The sequence below is a fragment of the Lontra canadensis genome, unplaced genomic scaffold, assembly GCF_010015895.1.
Source record: "Lontra canadensis isolate GAN:19392208 unplaced genomic scaffold, GSC_riverotter_1.0 scaffold35, whole genome shotgun sequence".
Lineage (NCBI taxonomy): Eukaryota > Metazoa > Chordata > Mammalia > Carnivora > Mustelidae > Lontra > Lontra canadensis.
Genome location: NW_022631029.1, coordinates 11607105 through 11628421, shown reverse-complemented (window position 1 = coordinate 11628421; position 21317 = coordinate 11607105). Strand labels below are relative to the sequence as shown.

The 21317-nt window shown below is 52.2% G+C and overlaps 2 protein-coding genes across 19 annotated transcripts in view; one reads left to right on the top strand and one right to left on the bottom strand.

The window, feature by feature from the left end:
• Positions 1-1626, top strand: part of CHDH (choline dehydrogenase) — a 37906-nt gene extending 36280 nt beyond the window's left edge. Inside the window, exon 9 of the mRNA XM_032868330.1 lies at positions 902-1626. The gene's annotated coding sequence lies outside the window, so the exon portion shown is untranslated. The remainder of the gene's footprint in view (positions 1-901) is intronic.
• Positions 1627-1638: 12 nt separating this feature from the next.
• CACNA1D (calcium voltage-gated channel subunit alpha1 D) overlaps positions 1639-21317 on the bottom strand; it is a 292746-nt gene continuing 273067 nt past the window's right edge. For 11 of the 18 annotated variants that reach the window (XM_032868310.1, XM_032868314.1, XM_032868326.1 and 8 more), the window contains 8 exons: positions 11773-11889; positions 10724-11091; positions 10026-10052; positions 8367-8516; positions 7883-8046; positions 5113-5234; positions 3238-3558; positions 1639-2763 (listed from right to left, as the gene is read on the bottom strand). In XM_032868310.1, coding sequence (XP_032724201.1) covers positions 2470-2763; positions 3238-3558; positions 5113-5234; positions 7883-8046; positions 8367-8516; positions 10026-10052; positions 10724-11091; positions 11773-11889 — 1563 coding nt within the window. In that variant the 3' untranslated portion in view covers positions 1639-2469. Of the gene's footprint in view, positions 2764-3237; positions 3559-5112; positions 5235-7882; positions 8047-8366; positions 8517-10025; positions 10053-10723; positions 11092-11772; positions 11890-20898; positions 21004-21317 lie in introns of those variants that run through there. The other 7 variants (XM_032868317.1, XM_032868320.1, XM_032868315.1 and 4 more) reach the window with 4 other exon arrangements.

The window sequence follows — 21317 nt, the reverse complement described above, 5'->3', positions numbered from 1 at the left end:
TAGGAGAAAGAGCTGTTAATGAGGTTCCTGCTGGTTGGAAGTTCAAGCGGAGCTGCCCTTTCCACTTGTGGTATGAAAAACACAAAACCAAATCCACTATTCCTGGGGATACAACAAAATAACCTTTTTTAGGGGGAGGGGGCTAAAAAGAAGAAACATTTCATCTTAAAACTTTCCCGAAGCAAAGGGTACACACCACCACCACCACTTGGTTCGGTAACTTCAAACTTCTCACAAAGAACAATTTCATGGTAGATGGGAGGTCGGACCAGACTTAACGTGGGCCTATTAGGACTGGTGCAGCCTGTCTGCAGGCCAGTTTGAGAGTCCTGATGGGGAAAGATGGCGGCCTGCACCAGAAAACCCCATCCTGGTAGGGCTGCTGCTGAGAAGCCACACAGTGAGAACAGTGCCCAGCAGAGGTGATGGGGACGATGGCTTAGCCCTTTAGGAGGAACAGTGCTCTCTGTAGCCAGTGCTGAGTGACCGTGGGCATCAAGGAGGGAGCCGTGAGGATAGCAGTTACACCGTCCCAGGACTGCCCTCACCAAGTGTCCCACCCCGCCGCTTCTGCAGAGCTCACCGGCCCACAGCGGCTCTTTGCAGTGAGTGCTCCCTCATACGATAAAAATTATTACACGGTTTTATTCTGAAGAACATTTTGCATTTTAATTAAAAAAAATTTATGTCAGGAAATAGTCATTTACAAACCTTGAAGTGTTTTTGCCTGGATCTGGAGTAAGAATGTCTTAAGAAGAGGTTTGTAAGGTCTTCATAACAAAGTATTATTTACAAAAAAAAAAAAAAAAAACCCAAAATATTAACAGGTTGTCTCGGTAATATTTAAAAATTTTGAACCAAAAACTGATAATTGTCTTTTTTTTTTTTTTTTTGACCGCAGGGAATCCCTGCCAAGGTAACTTGACAAAGTCGGCATGATTCCTTGAACAGAAAAGGAAGCCTTGGTGGGTCTCATGGTCCAAAAGTGGGTTTTCATCAGGCAGTACAACCGGAGTGTGAGTACGTTCTAATGAAAACTTCAGCCCTCATTCAGTTGCATATAAAAGCCCTCAAAGAGAACACACAGTACAGCAGTGTTGTGTAAAAAGGCAACAATACGACCCGGACAGACCCAGAGTTCTAATCCTGCAGATCATCACTCTGCCCCTCCGCCCCCCACCCCCCCAGCACCCCAGTTCAGGACAAGGAGCAGCAGCCATCCTCAGGGAGCAAGAGCAGAGGAACTCCATCCACCTGTGCCATCATTTCGACACCAGAGATGCAAAAGAGGTCTTGTGGGGGCAGCAGAGGTGCCACTGTGAATGCCACAGGGTCAGAGTAACTGGCTCGACCGACAGGATGAGCTTATTGGAGGCTCAGTAAAGTCACAGACCGCTGCGACCCGTGGTGGACCAAAGGTACACTATCAAATCCCGGAACTCTTGCCCAAAGCAAAGGCTGTACATCATCATCTGGTATATCTCGTGTAAAGGTAGATTTAGAGTGACTCCAAATATTTTTAGAAAAAATCTCTACAGTCCGAGTTCTTTTGAACTTAAAATTTCATCCCCAGAAGATTTTCACGGAGTAAGTGAGAATTGGCTCTGTTTCTTCTACTTCTGTACAGCCCGAGTAAAAACGCTATTTCTAAATTTCAGTGGGGAACTACAATTATTAGGACCCGTGGATATTGCTGCAGTTCAAATACGGTACAATAATTACAAAATATAGACCATCTCTTTACAAATACAAATTAGAGTATATTACAAGTCATGTACAGTAATCTATAATTTTTAAACAAACTAGCGTATCTAAGTTTACCTGGTTGTGAGCGCATGATTATTCCAGTTTACAGTTGCCCTTGAGCGGACAGTCAGAAACCGACTGAGTGACACTCTCTTGTAAACCGGGGTCACGTAACAGAAAACCTTATGTATGAGGTCCTGCTCCCCTCTCCAGATGACGGCTGGTAGGTAGGTCCTGATTCACACACTGTATTTCCAAACAGCTAAACAGAAACCAGGAAGCAGTGTATTTGGGGGGAAAGGGTTTAAAAATGGATATGCTGGGCCCAGTGAATGTCTGATATGCTAGACCGATGGCTGAGGTAATGACACAGGTGTGGTGATCGTCATCACCTTGACCTTCCCCACTGTGCCAGCTGGTGGGCGGGTGCAGGTGAAAGCCCCAGGGGCGTGCTAGAAAACTGGGCAGGGCTTATCCCACCTCCTCACGGGTCCTCCCCTGGAGGCCTCGACCTGCTGCTTCCCACAGCTGGGGCTGGGCATGGGTACACGGCTATCCCCTACCAGGTTTATGGCTTCCATGAGGCATGACATCACTTGTACAAAAGTCTAATTGAATACAGACTCCACACTAGTGCCTAACCTTTCCTAACTACGAGGCACTTTTTCCCTGGCCCTCCGGCGCCCCACCTGAGGCCAGAGCCAGTCCGCCCCTCCCTGGGGGCTACAGGGTGGTGATGCAGATCATTTCATCTGCCAGGTCCTCCTCATCTCTTCCGGGGTCGGGCTCTTCATCGCTGTAGCCCGGCCCAAAGTCCTGGAGTTCATAGTCCTGCCGGTGGGAGACGGGGCCCATGCCCCCGTTAGCCCGGGGATGCACAGTCCCGTTGAGCAGGTTGCTGGCTGCACTCTCCATCTCATCGATGGTCAGGTCACAGGCGTCGGCTATTTCGTGTTTTGTTGCCGATACAAATTTTGGGTCCCTTGCATACCGTCCTAAGCCTTCAGATATCAGGACCTGTGCGGGATAGAGGATTGATGGCATGAATGCTTTACAAGGCTCCGCCGGGAAAATGACAGAGGAGCCCCCTCAGGCACTAACCACAGGATGTGCTCTGGGGACTCTGCCAGTCCTGATTGCTAGACCTCACATGTGACAATTAAATGTGAATGGCTTGGAGAAGTCATGGAATTTGAACACTACATATCGCCCAACGAGAGTGAGCCCCACTCGGGAAAAGGTTTCAGTAGGAGGTAGGGCTATCTGCAGGCCCGGCCCCTGTCATCCTAGGTCCAGCTCCCTCAGAACGGGCAGTGGCGGTCTTCTTACACTCGCACTATACGGACCATCTATGCCTCTGAGGAATGGGCGTGATCCAGAGAGAAAGCGACCCAGCTTGACTCCTGAGCCCCACCCCACCCCCAGAACCGCCACGGCACTGGCCCGTCCCCCTCTGCTGTGCCGGAGCCTGCCCGTCCGTGGCACACTCACCGCCTCCACCAGGCTGTCTGCACTCCTCTGCTTGTCACTGTTCTTGTTGCGAAAGCTGCCGGGGACGGCCAGGCCGGCTGGTGTGAATGTTCGGTGCAAGATGCCAGGCTCGTCCGTGTACCACGAGCTCCGGTGCAGGGACGGCAGGCTGCCGTTGACCTGGTCCAGGGCCTCCGGTCGCTCCACCTGGATCAGGGGTGCATAGCACGGCGTCCAGTCCCGGTATGGAGGGGTCGCCGGAGGAGTGGCCCATGACCGGGTGGAGTGGCTTGGCGAGTACTTCTGCGCTTTACTGGAATCCAGGCCTGCAACTGCCATGATCTGGGGAGAGACGAGAGGAGGCGGGGCTAGAGATCCTCAGAGGCGGCCCGAGGGCTCCCCAGGCACAGCAGGCAGGAGGCACTGCTGCACTGGGGTGGCCGCAGATAAAAGACAAGGATGTGAAAAGGACACAGGTAGTAAAATCTGGCTTCCTGGCAGACTGTTTTTCGTTTCCCCAAATCCGTAATGAACTTCTCATGCCTGTTCCTAAGGAGGCATCAGCCGCTAATTCATGAAACTGTGGCCAAGCAGTGGAGAATTAGAGAAGACATTCTCCCTGGGCTGCATGAACACACCACCCAGTTCTCTCTCGGTTTAAATACAGAAGGACATATGGGGCAAACGAGTCATTCCCAGCCCTCGGAAGCAACACAGTTCTCTCTGCTCCAGTGCAGTTCACCACACCAGCCAGTACCCGGGCTGCTCTGTAGCTCTGGGCACCAGCTGCTTCCCCTGCCTCCGGTTGCCCCCGGGCAGCCACCCCGGCGCTCCCTCTCTGCACGGAGGGCCACAACCAGAAGCCACAGCCACCCGAGGGAGGCAGTGCACACAGGGATCTGGCCCTCGGAGCGGGGGGTGGGGGCCGACAGCAGAGGGAGGGGCGTTCGCACGCACGTGCCCCCCGAGACGTCCAGGCCTACTTGGTTCGTGGCATTTGAGGGCTGGGCCTTCCCATGCTTTGTCCTTCCACAACAAAGCAGGACATGAATAAAAATTAACATAAAAACTGAAGGCAGAAAAGAAAGAAGTTGGCGGAGAGACCTGAACAGAACACCTGAAATGGAAGCTAGTGCTCACGCGCTCAGGACGTCGGCAGTAAGCGAGCTGGGCATGAGCTGGCTTTGCACGTTCACGGGCTGGGGGCTCCCCACAAGCCCTCCGGCCCCTGACACACGTACGCAGTGGACCGCATCTCTGACATGCTCTTTGCAGAAAGAAAAAGTGCCTTATTCTTGCCCTTGAGGCAAAGCCCTGGTGAGAGGGCTGCAGCCCCACCACCCCTCCAGGCCCTGGGCTCCCTCCTGTCCAGCCACCTCACTGTGGCCGGGTCCTTCTCCCTGGACCACACTCTCCCCTTGCAGGCAGGGTTGGAGGCTCGCCCACCCACGATGCCAGCACCCTGCCCGCAAAGGTCTCTACAGCTGTGTCTTAATGAAGGAAGAACGTCTCTGAGAAAATAAAGGGCAGCACTGATGGTTCAGGACCAGGCAAGCGGGCACCACTCCAAGCATCAGGGACTGTACCAGGCCCCGGAGAGAACACAGTGTACACCACGGCCAGGGCCCAGCTTTGGAAGCTGGCAGCCTTGGATTCCTAGGTCAACTGGTCACGCACCTCCTGTGGAGCTCAGGCATGTCACCAGCCCTCTCCCTGATATTTGCTCATCTGTGAAATGGGGCTCATGACCACGTCTATTTGGACCGAACCGGAGTGTCTGTGAAGGCTCTCTCCTTCCCTCCTGCTACTGGCAGCCGGGAGGGGGGTGTCCCGAGGGTGGCCCCTGCACCGGCTGCCCCCAGGCCTGCGGGGTCCAGGCCAGGTGGGCCGGCTCACCTGTTGCTGCATCAGGTGCAGAGGCAGGGCTGTGCGGCGGGGCACAGCGGGGGACGGCGGGACCTCCTCCTGGCTGCTCTGCCGCCGCAGGCACTCGAAGTTGAAGGAGGATCTCCTGTGGGCTGAGAAGCAAAGCACAACAGTGGCTGTGAAACCGGCGTTCTGGGGGACCCCCGTGGCTCAGGGTGGCCCCTGGACACTCAGCTAGGGGCCCCAGAGGAAGCAAGCCATACGTCCAAGGAAAAGCATTAGCGGGTGAGGTCTCAGAACTTCGGGAGGATGAAGAAGCTGCCTCACTGAGGATGTTTTTAGTTAGTGCAAGCTGGAATCTTGTAAACGTGGGGCCTGTTCTCATGAGGCGGAGCTCAAGGCTCTGGAGGGCAGCTCTTCTGACTGGACGCCCCGGCCCAGTACACACACTGTGGGGAACACAGCATTTCAGGTCAAGAACACAGTGTTGTTCTCGAATCCTGGGAACACCTGGGGCTGCCCTCTTCTCTCCCTGCAGGTATCCCAAGTGTTTCTGGGGTGCCTGGCATCTTGCTGGTGCTCCCGTGCTTATACCTGCTTTAAGGGGAGTGACTTGCTATCAGCTCAACTAGGTTAGAAGCAAAAATCTTTCTTTGGGGAAGACCCAGCTTCTGTAGCACCGAAGGCAAAAACAGAAAATAACACCTCTAATGTTAGAGAATACGGCTGTACCATTAAAAGTGCCTCAAAATGGAGGCTCACGCACAGCCTGAACAATGACAAGAGATCCCGAGTTTGTGGCTTAACGGGACACAGGGCCCAGCAGGTCAGTCCGAATTCTGGGCCCCCAAGCACAGGCTAGAGGTCCCCTGGGAACAGGTCCACGCTCAAGGATGCTGGCCCTAGAGACATGCGTGGGGGCCTGACAGTTTGCAAGGCAGGAGCAAGGGCTCTTCAGCCCTGCTTCCTAAGATCCCAGGCATTTCTCATGCCCCAGCAAAACCCCACAACCCCCGATTCCTATACTGGAAAGGTGCAGGGTGAGCCTCCCAAGCTTCCTGGGGATCACAGGAAGTGGCAAGAACCGGGTTCTGGGAGAGTTCTAATCTAAAAGTGTGAGAAGACTGAGCCCTTGGCTGGCCCTGCCCAGTGCAGGTAGAAGACAGGCAGCCCCAGCCAGGAAGGCTTAAGGTGTCCCCTGGGAGGTGTGCTGGGCCGCCGTTGCCTCGGTGTCCCACCTTGGCAGGACACAGAAAGCTGCACAACAGCTGCTGTTCTCATGAGACAGCCAGGCCTCTCCCGTCAGCATACTCTCCATGACCCTCCTAGGGGCAGCGGGCCAGGGCCAGGGGCTCGGAGCCCACAGAGGAAACCACCATCTCTCTCATTCAGGTAGTGCCGTTGTTTTGAAAATCAGTCCGTGGATACAATCATCATCTCACCGGCTGTGCACAACCTATTCTCACAGAGGAGATAATCCCACCATTGCTGAAAACACAGGCGGAACACTTTACCTTCCCCTGCCCAAGGTCTGAAGTGATGGGCAGCAAAGCAAATAAAATATGTTTTGTTGACTTGCTCTTACAAATACAGAGGGCATCTGCTCTGGCCCACTCTGGTTCCTCACTTCGCTCAGTGGTGCCCTGAATGGTGGGCATTAACGTGGCCACCGTAGGGGACATAGGGAGGGTCCAGGGAGGACAGGGCACTCCACGGACGAGGGGCCTCTGCCGGGCTCACCTGCATGTTTTACCCAGTATTTAGGGAGCTCAGAATTGCTCTGTTCGGCAGCATGTGTTTGGGGCTGCAGAATTAAATATCAACCGTGGAAATGGGTCTGGTCAGACTCCCCAGCATGTCTGTGACCACAGGAGAGAGAAGAGGGCCCCAGGCACCACCCAGCTGGATTGGTTATGGCACATGGAGTCAGCGGACTCAGAGACAATGTGTCTTAGCTATTTTTGGTTACTGATTAGAGTCCTGCTCAAAAATATGCTTCCTTCCTCAGAAACACCAGGAATAGGTACCTTTTAACCATCACCAAAATGCCCCCAAGTGCAAAATCCACCTGCCTGGTCAGGAGCAGGCAGGGGTCACAGCTTCATTTCTTCCCTCGGCCCAAGTCCCTCACTGGGGGGTGAGCTACATTTCCTGCAATCCTACTTAGGCCACCTGCATAAGAAAACCAGGTGGGGGACAGCTGGCCCCCTGCCTCTTCTCAGCAAGATGGGACTCCTCCAGCCCCAGGATCGGGGCACTGACCCAAAACCTGCTCCATGAGCAAGGGCACTGGCTGAAACATGGCGAAGATGGGAGGTGGGGGAGGGGGGGGCCCCTCAGAGGTGCAGTGGGGGGGGGTGTTGGCGGGACAGGCCTGGGCTCAGGTCCAGCTCTGCACAGCGGCTGCTCACCTCTGCCCTCTGAGAGTCAGTTACCCGTTCCACAGAGAGGGCCTGACAACCCCACGCCGCACATCGCGCCTACCCCGCGTGATGAACCCCAGGCTCCAAGGCAATGATAATGTGCACAAAAAGTCCCTCATCAGAGGGCATGTACTGGGCACATTCAGGACCACATGCTGCCCTCCTCTGTGCTCAGAGAGTTAAGAACGGTGCTGAAGTGGTTTGAGCTCAAGCATGTGGGACACGGATGAGACAGAAGGGAAAGCCGATACTGATGGGGTCTCCAACCCCATCTGCTCTTGCTGTTCTTGTAGACTGACTGTCCCTAGTGCAGTGAGACCACACCTGTCACACTGTTCTCTGGGAGGCTTTACCCAAAACAAAAAATCTGGCCTCACATGTCGGGGTGGGAGGTAGTAGGCGTCTCCTTGGAGATCTCCGGGAATCATAGCAAATGGGTGAGTCCTCGTCCTCCAAGAAGCCTTGGGGGTGATGGTAGCCTCGGGGCCACTCAAAGTCCCAGCTGCCACCAGGGTATCGGCTGTAGTAGCTGTAGTTCTGCCTGGGGGTCAAAAAGGCCAGGAGAAAGGGTAAGGGGCACATGAGACCTTTGTTAACAAGTCCTCTTAGCTCAGACACACCCATGGTCACAGTCCTCTCCCCAGCTTTCGGACACCCTGGACTGGCTGAGAGCCAGGCAGTCAGTCCTCAGCTTCACAGAAGATTCGGAGCTTTGGGAGAAGCTGGTCTAAAAAGGCAGCCCCCACTCTGCCTGCCTCTGAGGCAGCCCAGGTGTGGTATCGGCGGGCCCCTGCTGCAGAGTTCGAGGGGCAGGAGACCGCCAGGCCTCCTGATGTCAGCCCCAGCCGCAGAGCCGCTCACCTGCTCCCGGTTGGTGAGCCGGCATCCTCATAGCCCTCCTCCCCGCTGAAATACTCCTGCTCCTCCAGGCAGCGGGAGTCCCTGAAGTAGCCACAGATCTCCGGATCTTCCCGGCAGATAGTGGGGAACTGCTCATCCCCCGAGTCAGACCTGCAGTGGTGAGAGAAGGCCTGAGGACCTGAGCACCCAGCTGGGCCTCAGTGCGTGGCTAGCACCCCTGCCCCATGAGCCCCTGGCTCCTCCCTGGTGTACCTGGGACTGGACTGTTAGGCCTCTGGCGGCAGCGCTGTGTGAACATGTGCGTGTGCTGGGAGGGGGTCGCTCTCTCAGTAACTTGCACAGTGCCCATGCCAAACCACTGTGCCCAGGGGCCATGGAGCCAAAGCAGTGGGTGTCATTTGGAGAACAGAATAAGCAAATGGACCTAGAGGCCTGCAGCAATCAGTAGTCATGGGAAGAAGACACTGAGCTCCCAGGCCAGCTACTCTGATCCCTGCTCCTTCCTTCTCTGGCCCATGTGACTTCAGGGTCCAGAACAAAGAGGCTCTCTGACCAGTTTCCCACTAGCTCTGACCCAGGAGATGCGACAGGAGTTTGGGATAGTGTCCCCGGGGAGACTCACAAGGGTGACACCTGCCAGGTTTTCAAAGATAGCCCTGCCCACATGACAAGACTGTCATGCTAGCTCCCTGAAAGCTGCTATCCTGGCCTCAGTCCTCAGGAAAACCAGCCAGGCTCCGTCACATCGACTCTCCCAAGAGAGAGGACTGTGTTCCCTCCAAGTTCTAATCGTTCTCTCAAGTTGCTGCTGAGCAGCTGACTACACTTGCTACAATTAAATCAAGAGACCCAACCTCTCCGTCCCCAACAAAATTATCGTCCCACTGACAATTCAACCTGGTCCAGCAAACATACAGCAGGACTCAGTGCACGAATGTTGAGGGCTACACGGGAGACAAAGGAGAAGACCCGGTCTCCAGTCTTCAGGAGGTTGGGGTCACACTTTTATGAAGCCCCCACAAGAGGCTTGAACCCAGCCAGCAGCAGGCAGGGCCAGCCTCCCGGGCCAGGCGCCCAGAAGTGTGCCGTGGAGTCTCCCTACATGGAGGTCACGAGGCGTGCAGGGGCGAGCCCATGGGCACATGAGCGTGTGAACACCAGTCCTTGGAGGATGACACAGTCTATGCACAGAGGAACCAAAAAGCTCCTTTGCTTAGAAAGAATCAACTACTGGGCCGCCTGGGTGGCACAGCTGGTTGAGCATCTGACTCTTGGTTTCTGCTCAGGTCATGATCTCAGGGTTGTGAGGCAGAGCCCTGAGTTGGGCTCTGTGCTCAACAAAGAATCTGCTTGAGTTTCTCTCCCTCTCCCCCTGGCTTGCACATGCTCTTTCTCTCTAAAATAAAATAACGAAATCTTAAAAAATGAGAGAAAGAGGGGAGGGGAAGGAGCAGAAGGGAGGGGAGGGGAGGGAAGGGGAAGGTGGAAGGAAGGAAGGAAAAAGCAATCCCTCTGCCTCTGGAGTCCACAGCCCAAGCTCCACTATCCTATCAGGCTGTCGCCTCAAAGGGAGTTCTCAGCCCTCAGCACTGAGAGGCCCGCGGGTTACACTCACAACACAGAGCATGCGATGCACAGACACATGTGATGAGCACATACCTAATGTAAGTTTCATAATAGCGGGTTCTATCCAGGAAAGGCATAACACAGGAGGGAGGGAGGGAGGGAGAAGATAAAGGTTAAACATTGCCAGTGAAATTTGAAATGCAGATTATCAGGCTAGTTCCTAGTGCAGAGGTCAGCAAACTATGGTTTACAGACCATATATGGTCCATGAGCTACCAACAGTTCTTACACTCTAAAAGAGCTGCAAAGAAAAAAAATCAAAGGAAGAAAAGTACTTCATCGCATGTGAGCTTGGGGAAGTTCACACTTCAGTGTCCATAAAGTTTTCTTGGGACACAGACACACTCACGTGCCTACACAGCGTCTAGGACAGCTTTCCCTCTACAACAGCAGGGCTCAGTTGCTCCAGTGGAGCCTCTATGGTGCCCAAAGCTTATTTACCCTCTGGCCCTTTACAACGGTTGCCAGTCCCTGTCCCAAGGTATGTGGTCACCACTGGGGAAGGTAGAGTTTACAGCAACTGATGCTGTCCTAAAGGCCAACACCTTTGGCAGGACACAGGGTGGCTGGTGGCCCTTTATCCTTCGGGTTCATCACTGGCTCCCGGCACTCACAGGTTCGAGTGCCCAGGCCCCCTGCGCATCTCCCATGTGTGCGCCAGGGCACAGGGGAGAAAGCAGCGCCTGGGGCAGACGCTGTATCACCAGGTGCAAACACACTTTAAAGGTTACCTTTTAATACTGGACCTTCTTTGAGGCTCCCGATCATGCTTGTGGGAGGAGCGACGCCCATTTTCAGACACATGCTCAAGGTTCCCAAGGCTGGGCCGCCTCCCAGGGGCAGCGTTGGACATATTAGCATTATTGAGATTGGCATTTGTTGAGCTGGGAGCTTGCTTTCCTACGGAATTATGGTTATGATGGCTAGGACACCCCGAATTTCCTGCTGGAGGAAACAGCGGTCTCTCAGTATCACTTGCAGGTGGAACTGAAGGCCTTTGGACATGCAGGGGACGGTGGGTGGTATTGGTCTGCTGAAGGGGGTCTCTCCTATCACTATTAACATGATTGACATGGTTTCCAAGCAGGGCACCATTTCTCTGCAAAATAATGGGAGACAACACCAGGTAATTTAACAAGTATTTGATGCAGGCTAGCTTTGTTAGGTAATTTTTTTCTACACGAAACACAAACGCTAGGTAAGCTCCGTAGGATCCCTGTAAAGCAATCTGAGTGTCTCACAGATCAGGCCGATGTGTCTGTGTGGCAGCTGGCCCCCCTGAAATGAGGAAGGTTCCCGATCCCTGAGCTGGGGAGCAAGCTCTTGGCTGTCACACAAGTGTGCTCTTCCCGTCGCTCCAGGTTGAGGTGACTTATAGCCAGCAGCGCCGGCTGGCAGCCCCCAGTGGTTGAGGCTGGAGAGGAGGCATGCTCTCTGGGCTGGGGGGGTTGAGGACCGGCCCAGGGAAGAAGGGGGTCACACAGGTAGGCAGCTGCTAGCAGGACCCAGGAAGCTCAGCCACACTGGCCAAGTGGCTGTGGCCAGGCTCCTCTGAAGCTGCCAGCATGGGACAGAGTGGCCAGCTCAGGACGGAAGCAGGCCTGGCCCTAGAGGAGGTGCCGAAGGTCTGCTGTGGGGAAAGCATGGTCCATGAGCCCCTCTAGGCCCGGGGGCTGGCGTGCATTCTCCAGGTTCTTTTGGGGATCACCGACTCCCCAGAGTGAAGTCCTGCCCCGCTATCTCCAAGTGGCCAGTGTGTAGCTAGGCGTGGAATAATTACTTTGAATACATCTTCTTCTTCTTCTCGTTTTGTTTCCTCCGGCTCGTCATCTTGCAAATCACATGATATAGCACGCCGGATTTCTGGCCCAATGTCATGCAGTGTCCTTAATCCTGCCTAGATCAACAAAAATGGCAAAACGGATTAGACAATGTGGGTGCGCTGGGCCCGGCCTGGGTCCTGGCTCTGTTCCTGCCTGGTTCAGCTCTGGCAAGGGAAGAGTTCTCCAAAGGGCAACCCACAGGAGTGACTACTCATGTGAATGTAACTGAAGGGTCCCCGAAGCCCCAGGGTTGAAGGGTATGGTCAGGAGTTCCAGACGGTCCTAGACTTGAGGCTCCGACCCAGTCACCTCCTTCTCATGGAACCCAGCTTGCAGGGACAGTGTCTGCCGTGGCCAAGAGCACATGCCCACATCTAAATGACAGTCTACAGAAGGAGGGCCTGCAGAGTCCTGACAGAGCCCCAGAGGGGGCCAGGAACACAACCCGGGCCACTCTATAGAGAGGGTGGCCAGGACTCATTCGCCATGACCTAAGGACGAGTGTGAAGGGGCAAGGAGACCAAGCAGCCAGCAGGGCCACCCGTTCTGCAAAAAAGCCATGGGAACGAGGGCGTGACAGCACACACTGCAATCACCAGCACATTCAGGACCATGACGGAATGGGTCGACACGCACACAGACCCAGGCCGCTGTGCAGCGCCAGCCACCGTGGCCATCCGTGGTGCCCTGGCCTGGAACCCGGGGTCAGGCCAACAACTTGCCAACAGCTGGATCATCTTCTTGAAGACCACAGCACACTGGAAAGGGCTCACCAGCCTCTGGAGGCTGTGCAGGATGACCCCTCCTGGCCCCTCGCACACATAGTCCTTTGCCCGAGACCCTCGCCGTTGGCCTTATTTACACTGGGCCTAAGGTTCCACCAGAACAGGGCCTGGGAGAAGCCCTTCCGTTGTCCCCAGCTTTGTTGGGGAGACCTCAGAGAGGCTTCTGCTACACAGGCAGAGGTGGAGTGGCCGGCTCTGAGACAGTTCTGTTCTGACCATCAACTTGAAGAAAAATAGCATGCTGACTTAAAGACTGATAGGGACACTACAGCCACTTTACCCTTTTCCACAAAAAGACTGGCACCTGAAAGAGGTATTTCCTCCCTGCCACCAGGCTTAAGACCCCCGTCCTCAATCTGGGCAGGACCCTCCCTTTTGCGGGCAGTCCTTCTGCACCTCGGCAGCCACAGCGGAGACTATCTGAACCCCGGCTGCACAGGGCTGATCTGTAGTTCACACTCCGTCACGAAGATGCAGGGGACAACTGGGCCTGGAGGCAGGCGTCAGGGGAGGGGATCACGTCCCAGCCCTTCCTTCACAATCCCCAGCAGTGGGGAGTGGGGAGGGGCGGGGAGAGTGGGGATGGTGGCCGTGGTCTAGCCAGGTCCCACAGGGCTGGCACCCCTGGTGTGGGAATGCTCACAACTGGTCTTCTGCAGATGCCAGTGGTGGTGATGGTAATTTAGAAAGTGAACTCCTACAGGAACTTCCTAAGAGGCTCCTGTGAAAACAGCCTCCTCCTCCATAGGAGACAATGCTGTTAAAAACAGTACACCAGACTAGGTCTATTCTTTGAATAGAGGAGCAGGTGTGGGGGTGGGGGGGGATCTTTCCATTTCATGAATTGTGGGTATGCAAGAGCTGCCTGGATTCACAACTCTCAGGTTCCTGGCTAGGAATGCTGTGGTCTTGTTGAGGAAAGACACACATGTCCTGCCACCAAATCCAGAATAGTTCAGGGTATGGTCAGTAGCTACCTCTTACTTTCCCGTCCCTCTGACCACAGGCACGAGCTGCACGTGCACAAGCATACACATACACACTCATATAGGTGCGCACATAAACACACACACACACACACACACACACACACACACACTTTCCCTATCTCAGGATGCCCAAGACTGGCACATCTGAGCCAGGGGAATCATCTGGCTTGGACGTGGACCTACTTGCCCTTCTCTTGTAAACATCGAGAAGGCAACACTAACGTCCAGTGGGGGAGAGCTCTTTCACACAGAGCTGCGGGTCTGTGCAGCAAGGTCCAGCCCCGCGGTGTCCAATAGCCTGCAGCTCATTCATTCAGTGTTTTCCAGAACACAACCATCAAGGGAAGATTAGCTAAGCCAGGGTTTCATTATCTGGCTTTGGATCACTGGGAGGAAAGGCCGGCCACAGATCTGAGGCTCCCAATGAAAGACCAGGTATGAGACATCTGCTGCTGTGTCTAAAAGATAAACATAGGTGACAAAGCACTAAGTCAACGCCCCCAGGTAAATTATATATATGAACCCAGGTCATGAGGCACCAAGGGCTTGGAATACCCCGGAGTTTGGAAAAAAAAAAAAAAAAACAAACCCACATAATCCTATTCACTGTCATTCAACAATTTGGACTAGGTCTGATTAAAAGAAATAGAAAACTATTTATTTGGATAATTTTTAACATCATCCTCTGTTGGCGGGTTGACATTTCACTGAAATACACATATAACATAATTGCGTAAGAAAAACAAAAACGGTCTCCAGCAGGTCTCCAATGGTACACAAGATCAGGAGAATGCGGTGAACAGACACAGGACATAGAATTTGTTTGCGACATAAATCATGGAGAAAACTGAGAGGCAGCTCAAGAGGCCCCTTCTGAGGACAAAGAATGACAACATATTCATTAAAGAGACATCAGAGGAGGATAAAAAGCATCACACTTCCTTGACACAAAAGCAAAGGTTTAGAAATCATGGTTATGTTTTGCTCGCTCCACACAAGAAGAAACACATCTTCTAAGAGTCAGGGATTGACCTGAATCTTTCACACGGGATCTGGGGAAGGATTGGGTGGTGGGGGGCGGGGGAAGGAGGTGCAGAGGGGTGATAGCAGGGGTGGGTATGGTGTCTGCAGGGGGTGGGGGTGGTGGTGCCAGGAGTGCAGTGTCTGCTGAGGGGGTGTCAGGGGTGGGGTGTCTGCTGGGGGCGGGGGGGAGAGCCAGAAGTGCGGTGTCAGGAGTAGGTTGTCTGCCATGTCTGGGAAAGAGGGAAAAAGAGGTTCCCAAACTTGAACTGAAATGAAGCTTAAACACAGCACCCTGAATTTATTACATATCACAAAACATAATAATGAAATTTTTCTAGCACACATATCAAGCTAAAAGGTAGCTTAGGCTGCTCCAAAATTTCCATAGGCACGAGTTCTGATCTCAGAAAACTATCTTAAACTCTTGAAAAAATTACTTTTTTCCACAGCCCTAAGAAAAAGAACATTTTTTCCTTGAAATAAACACTTTACAATCAGTAAAATGAGCTATTCTTTCATTTTTCATTATCTGTATCTACCTCATCAGCAAAATACTACTTTAATCTGAAATGTGGTCATTAGCACTTAAACCAACACAATTAAAGCGGTATAAAGTCATTCCATTAACATCACAGTAGAATTATGGTTTTGAATAAACACAGAAATGCTATAAAATAGAAACATTTTTGATTTAAGATGTCCAATCATATAAAATATTAAACAGAATCAAGCCTAGTTTCTGGTTGATTTTTAAATGCTAGATGGTATCATAAATATCTTTTTAAAAAAAGAAATGTTGGCGCTTTGCCTGTAGACTGCTGCTTTAAATTTTAGACACCATTTAATTAGAATTTTATAGATATTTACTCTACAGAATGATTAAATCACCAAAAAAAAAAAAAAAAAAAACCCCAAAACCCAAACTACAAAATCTCTCTAAATATCTTTGAAGCAACAGCATAAAAATATGGTATTTTAATGTCAATAGGAGCATCCATTTACCTTCCTTTCTCTTGCCCACTCTTAGGGTCAGATTTTCCTACCTGGGTGCAGGAGAGATGCCGCGCTGGCTGCCCTCCTAAGCTAGCTCCGTGAGACACACCCGGGAGCTGTCAGCTCTCACAGCACAGTGAGCCCAGTCAAAGGCCAGAACCCCTCCTGAACCTACACTCTAACAGTGGAGATACGAGATGTGAGTCTCCAGTCGGACCCGGCCAGGCCATTCATCTCTGGATACGAGTGCCAGGCTTTCAGACTCCAGCCAACGGGCCCCCGTCTGGCTGAGCCCGGTCTCCATCAAGGCTTCACTCAGCCGGGGCTGGCCCTGCACACTCGTCTCCTGAAGGGCAAGTGCTGGTGAACCCTTTGGCGGGATTCAGCCCCTACTGAATCTGAGGGCACGGTTTCCGACTAGCTCCATCAGAAGAACAAACAGGAGGTTCGAGTCTTACAGAATAAACCAGCTCATCTACAAGCTGTTCCCCATTGCCTCCGCATACACACATGCATACATATCACACGTGGGCACAACCCTTCTTTTGTCCTCCTTTCCCTGCAGGGAAAATGTGACAGTGTGGCCTTTGTGTCCATTATGCACAGTTCTCGAGTCATGCATCCAGGGTAAGAATCATGAGCTCGGCCCTCCGTGGGCCACCCATGGGGATTCTGACCCTCGCTGAAAAGTTAGCTATAATGTCACCATGGAAGTTCCTCTTGGGGCTGCACTCAGCAGCACACATCAAGTTCCCGCTGCTTTGAAAGGTTAAGGAAGGTTTTCTAAAAATTACGTAAAAGGATCCATGACATTTCCCTGCAGATGACCTCACAGAGCTCTATGAGCAACCTCGATTCTTGAAGTTTTAACACCAGAATCCAAAATTCCTCCAAGTTTCCTGGTAACAGTATTCCTTCAATTCAAGCTCAGCAGATGCTTTCAATCAGGAGCTCTGTTCTGTTAGCATCTCTACCTGTCGTAACGATCTCACATCCTTTCACACACTACCTCCTAGGAGGCCAGGATTATCCCCATTTGGTTGAGTGGCCTGCCCTACCTAGCAAAGGCTCGTCTATGACTTAGGTCCCCAGGCCTGTGGTTCCCGGGAAGCCCTGCTGGCCTCACCCAGGCCATCACCAAGACAGAGTCATCGAGTCTACCAGAAAAAGGGCTGGGATCAAGTCTGAATTGTGTGCTCACTTAAGGACTGTGACCCGACCTGTGACCTCAGTCAAGGTTAACCTTCTTCCAACTAACTTAGCAGAGCTCTTGTATCGCTAAGGCCACATGGAAATGACCAGTGATCACACATCCTCATCTCGGCCGGGCCACTCTGAGAAGTGGTGATCTTTAAAAACACCGTCTATCACATACTCACTCAGACCACTGTTCCTCCAGATTGGCACGGGCAGTGAGATGTGGGGTTCCACTCTCAGTCTGGCCTTCGCTGGACACAGGGCACAGGCAGCTCTGTCTAGGTGAGTGGGTTAGGGCTAGCGTGGCACCAGGGAGGAAAGAAAAGTTCCGGCTGGGGGCAGTGCTCAATGCAGGAGGGTCCCTCACCGGGGAGATCATAAAAAGGCTCCAGCACCCTTTTCCTTTAGGGGGGGTATGGGATCATTTCCCTAGAGTAGCGGTTCTCAAAGCGTGGCCCGGGGACACTTCCAGGGGCCCACAAGGGGGCTGTAATCTGCACACTACTAGTATCCTCTTTGCCTTATACACACATTGTCTCGGAGCACAGCGGGGTCTTCAAAAGCTCTGTGATGTGAGGGTGTCACCTCTCTGCTACCCTTGTACATGTATATTCTGTATTTTAAAAATTTCTCAGTTTTAATTTCTAATGTACATACTGATATACAAGGGTCCTCAATAATTTTTAAGAACATAAAAAGGACCCAGAAGATTGACAACAGCTGATAACTCAGCCCCAGACAGGCAGCACCGACCTTTCCTCAGGCAATGGCCCCTTTCCCTCGTCTAGGATTCCTGGCAGTCCGCTGGCCTTTCTCCACTTTTGGAAGAAACGTCCTTCCCCTGGCTTCTCTGAGCCAGCCTAGGCACTTATTAATGCCTTCACCATGGCTTAGAATGACATACCCTCCCATTACCCCAAATAGCCACCTCTCTTAGGTCTGAGGTATGCTACAGAGAGTGAATTCACGCAAGTAGCTACCCAACCTTGGAACTGTTAGGAGATGTCAGCAAGCTCCTTCCCGTGGAAAACAGACACATTAGGGCTAATGAAGGGCACTAGGTTGGTATTACTCAATAACACACCACAATAATTAAGACCTTCTGCTATATAGCCTGCCTTAACTTCTTTTCAGTAGTTCTAGAACTTCTCAAAGACTTTTGAAAATCATCATTATTATTGTCAGAGGGAAAAGATCCCCCGCCTTTCAGAAAAAGTAGAGAATCCAGTACCCAACAATGCTGTGAATTCATGGCTGGGTCACACCAGCGTAATTACAGAGTGTAACCACCAAGAGGCTGGTGCACAACCTTACATCTGTTTCCCTACGATGGACCCCAGCCTGCATCATGTCTTCCATCCAGGAGAGCAAGAGTCTAGCACCATGGATTCTGCTGAGTCTGTGAAGATTCTCAGGTAAGAAACCTGAGTTGTCTCTTACAACTTTCCTACACTCAGAGCTATACTCTTCTGGCAAGGTTAGGAGAAAGGACAGAGGTGTCTGCAGTCTGACTACAGGCCAAGTTCCAGGGAAGCTTCAGTCAGAGGCAGACCTCATGACTTCTGGATGTTTCCATAAGCTGCTCTTGGCTAGGAGCCATGGCTAGCACTGTCACTCAGCAACACTGGGGCCAGAGTCTCTTGCTTCATTGAAACCATTCTCTAATTCCATTCAGAAAGTTCGTTTTCTAGTTCTTCCTTATTTGGAAGGACTACCGGAAGGCGTATGGGAAAACCTGCCATGCTCAGCGCTTGGGGCTGTTCTGCCGAGACTTCACCCTGTGGAGACTTCCTCTAGAAGTCAGCCGGTCACCCTGGCCCTGAGACAGGCAAGCACATACTGCCCTTCATTGTTTAATAAACTAGACATCGGGGTGGGTCAGAAACAGAGGATCATTCCCCTGATGGTGAATTAGCTCCACACCTGTGCCCATGGGGCTGACCAGCCTCCTTTCCAGGGATGATACACCAAACTAAAGAAGTGGAACATCCCAGGCACTATCTGATCAGGGCAGAGTGGGCCTTCGGACTAACAGGATCCCAGAGGCCCCTGCTACACCAGGCCTTAGCCTTTCAGTTGCTGGATCCCAGAGGGATCTGGAGGACCTGGGGAGGGACTGGATGTAGGCAATCTGTAAGGCACCCGTACAGAGAGAGGCTTCAACATCTTCACAAGGGTGTGGCCATACCAGAATGTGCCGGCCGACTTTCAACCCTACTTCGCACCGCTGCCCCGGGTGCTGCATGAAGTCAGACCTGCTCTTGGGCCCCGTAGACTCTGCTGTGAGAATCCATAAAACCCACCATGAGCTCCTAGACTTACAACAGTCCGCACACTGGGAGCAGAATCAGGGGCTGGGCCTGTTTCCATAAGTGAGGCCAGGGAATCCACTTAAGTGCAGACATGCCAGATCCCTGGTAACATGAGCCACTGGGGCCAAACGTCACAGTAGAAAGGACATCACTGGAACAGACCTCAGGGCTGGGAGAGAGCCTGCCAGCAGTGCCCAGGATGGGCCTGCAGGACCTCCACTAATGCTGCTCTTCCCAGCGGTGGGCACCACTTGCCCACTGGGTGGGCTCTTGAACGAGCCCAGCCAGGAACAGGGCTTCCCCACATGCCCCTGGCTGTCTCCACTGTGTTCCGCCCACCCCCTCACACACGCACGTGCACCCACGCACACACGCACAAAGCCTTCCGTTGGCGATGAGGGCAGGCCAACGGGACTTAGAAGGAAGAGCTGCTTTTCTCTAAGCGCTTCAGAAATGTCAAGTTTTCCCACTACAGTTACTTTTAAATATTGGTCTTAAAACTCTGGTTGGCTCCTCGGAGCGTCTTGGGCTCAGCACTGGATGTAGAAGCTCCTCAGCCACTGAGAATTTCAGACTCCCTCATGAAGCAACTCCTTGGGCAAAAGTCTACCATTTGTAAGATGTGAAAACACAACCTGTAGAGGTAACTCTGTGTACATCTTTATACATTTCCCAGAGCGCTTTAAAAGGGGTAGAATTCTCTTTCTCAGGGGATAACTACAGTACAGAACAGAGATCAAAGAAAAACAAGAATTTCTTAAAGTTCCGGTAGTAAACAGGCATATGATATTATTATTGTTGTAGTCTTAATAATAAGCAATTATACGTTCAAAGTGCTTTACAATCACTTAGCTATTCCTCACAACAGCCCTGTGAGGTAGGTCGACATTATTACCCCCATTTTACAGATGGAGGAAACTGAGGCACAGAGAGGTTAAGTGTCTTGCCCAAAGTCACGCAGCAAGTGAACGCTGGAGCTGGGACTAGAACCCAGGTTCCCTGACTCCCAGTGTCCTTGAAACTAGACCACACTGTTTCCAAAGAGGCATCCCCAGACTGGCTTTGAGCACGAATTAAAGACGGACAATGTTGGATGAGGTTTGGGTGTGGTGGTATTTCCCGTGGACACGTTAAGATGGAACCTGAGGTGTTACCTGGACTGGTTTTGGCATGCGGGTGTACGTGTTAGTTTCAATGGTGTGTCTGAGCTTCCTGGCCTGCCCACTTCCCACTGCATTCTCAACTGGGTCACTGCAGAGAGTGGGGGCCGGAGGGTCAGGAGGTCATGGTGGACTGGCATATAAAAGGAACTCTGTCAGCTCAGTGCTGAGGGGCCTGCCAGTCTTTGGGAGTTCGGGCAAACTAGGGATGCAGGACTTTGGAACGAAGTCAGATGCCCACCTTAGGCAGGTCTGCTTCATCTTTTTGTTATGGTTTTTTGTTTTGTTTTGTTTTTTACTGGCCAGCGTCAGGAAGTTGTGTTCATTTCATTTCTCTGTGGGGCGGCTGCCCCCCTCCTTTGCTCTCTCTCTCTCTCTCTCTCTTTCCCTTTCTCTGAGTCTCTGCTTGGAAGGGAAAAACTGTTAAGCCTTTTGCACGTTCCCTTCCATGAAAAAGAGCCACCGGGAGCAGCGTCCGCGACAGGAGGCCATGGCTCTGCAGGTGAGCCACGACCCTGCTTCCACCTTCTGGAGGAGTGCTTTGATTGGAAGGGGTCTCCCTGGGGCCTTGGGTTTGCTTTTTCCTGCATTTCTCCTGAAATGCTGTTTCAGTAGAAATAAGCCCACTTGAGACTTTTCCCTTTCAAGGCCTTAGCCACAAACGCCTTCCGACTAACGAGCTTGGTGCTGTAGCTCAGGCAGAAAACTCTAAAGCATCCGTTCAAGCATCTGAAACAAATGAATCAGCCAGTGAAATCTCATCTGTTAGTATCTGTTCTCAGATTAAAAAAGAAAAAAAAAAAAAAAGCCTTTTTTATGGCTTGAAATGGACTCATGCTTTAAAAAAAGAAAAATACCTTGCTACTTTTTAAACTAATGTAACTAACTAACAGGAGTCTGCTACCCCACAGATTAAACATCTGTGGAGTGTGTCTTCCTCTCCTCCTGCGCCGAGCCTCCCTAAGGTGGCCACATCAGGGCACATTAGGGACTGAGAGTTGCTGGATTCTTTATATCACCCACCCTTCCACTCGACCACCCAC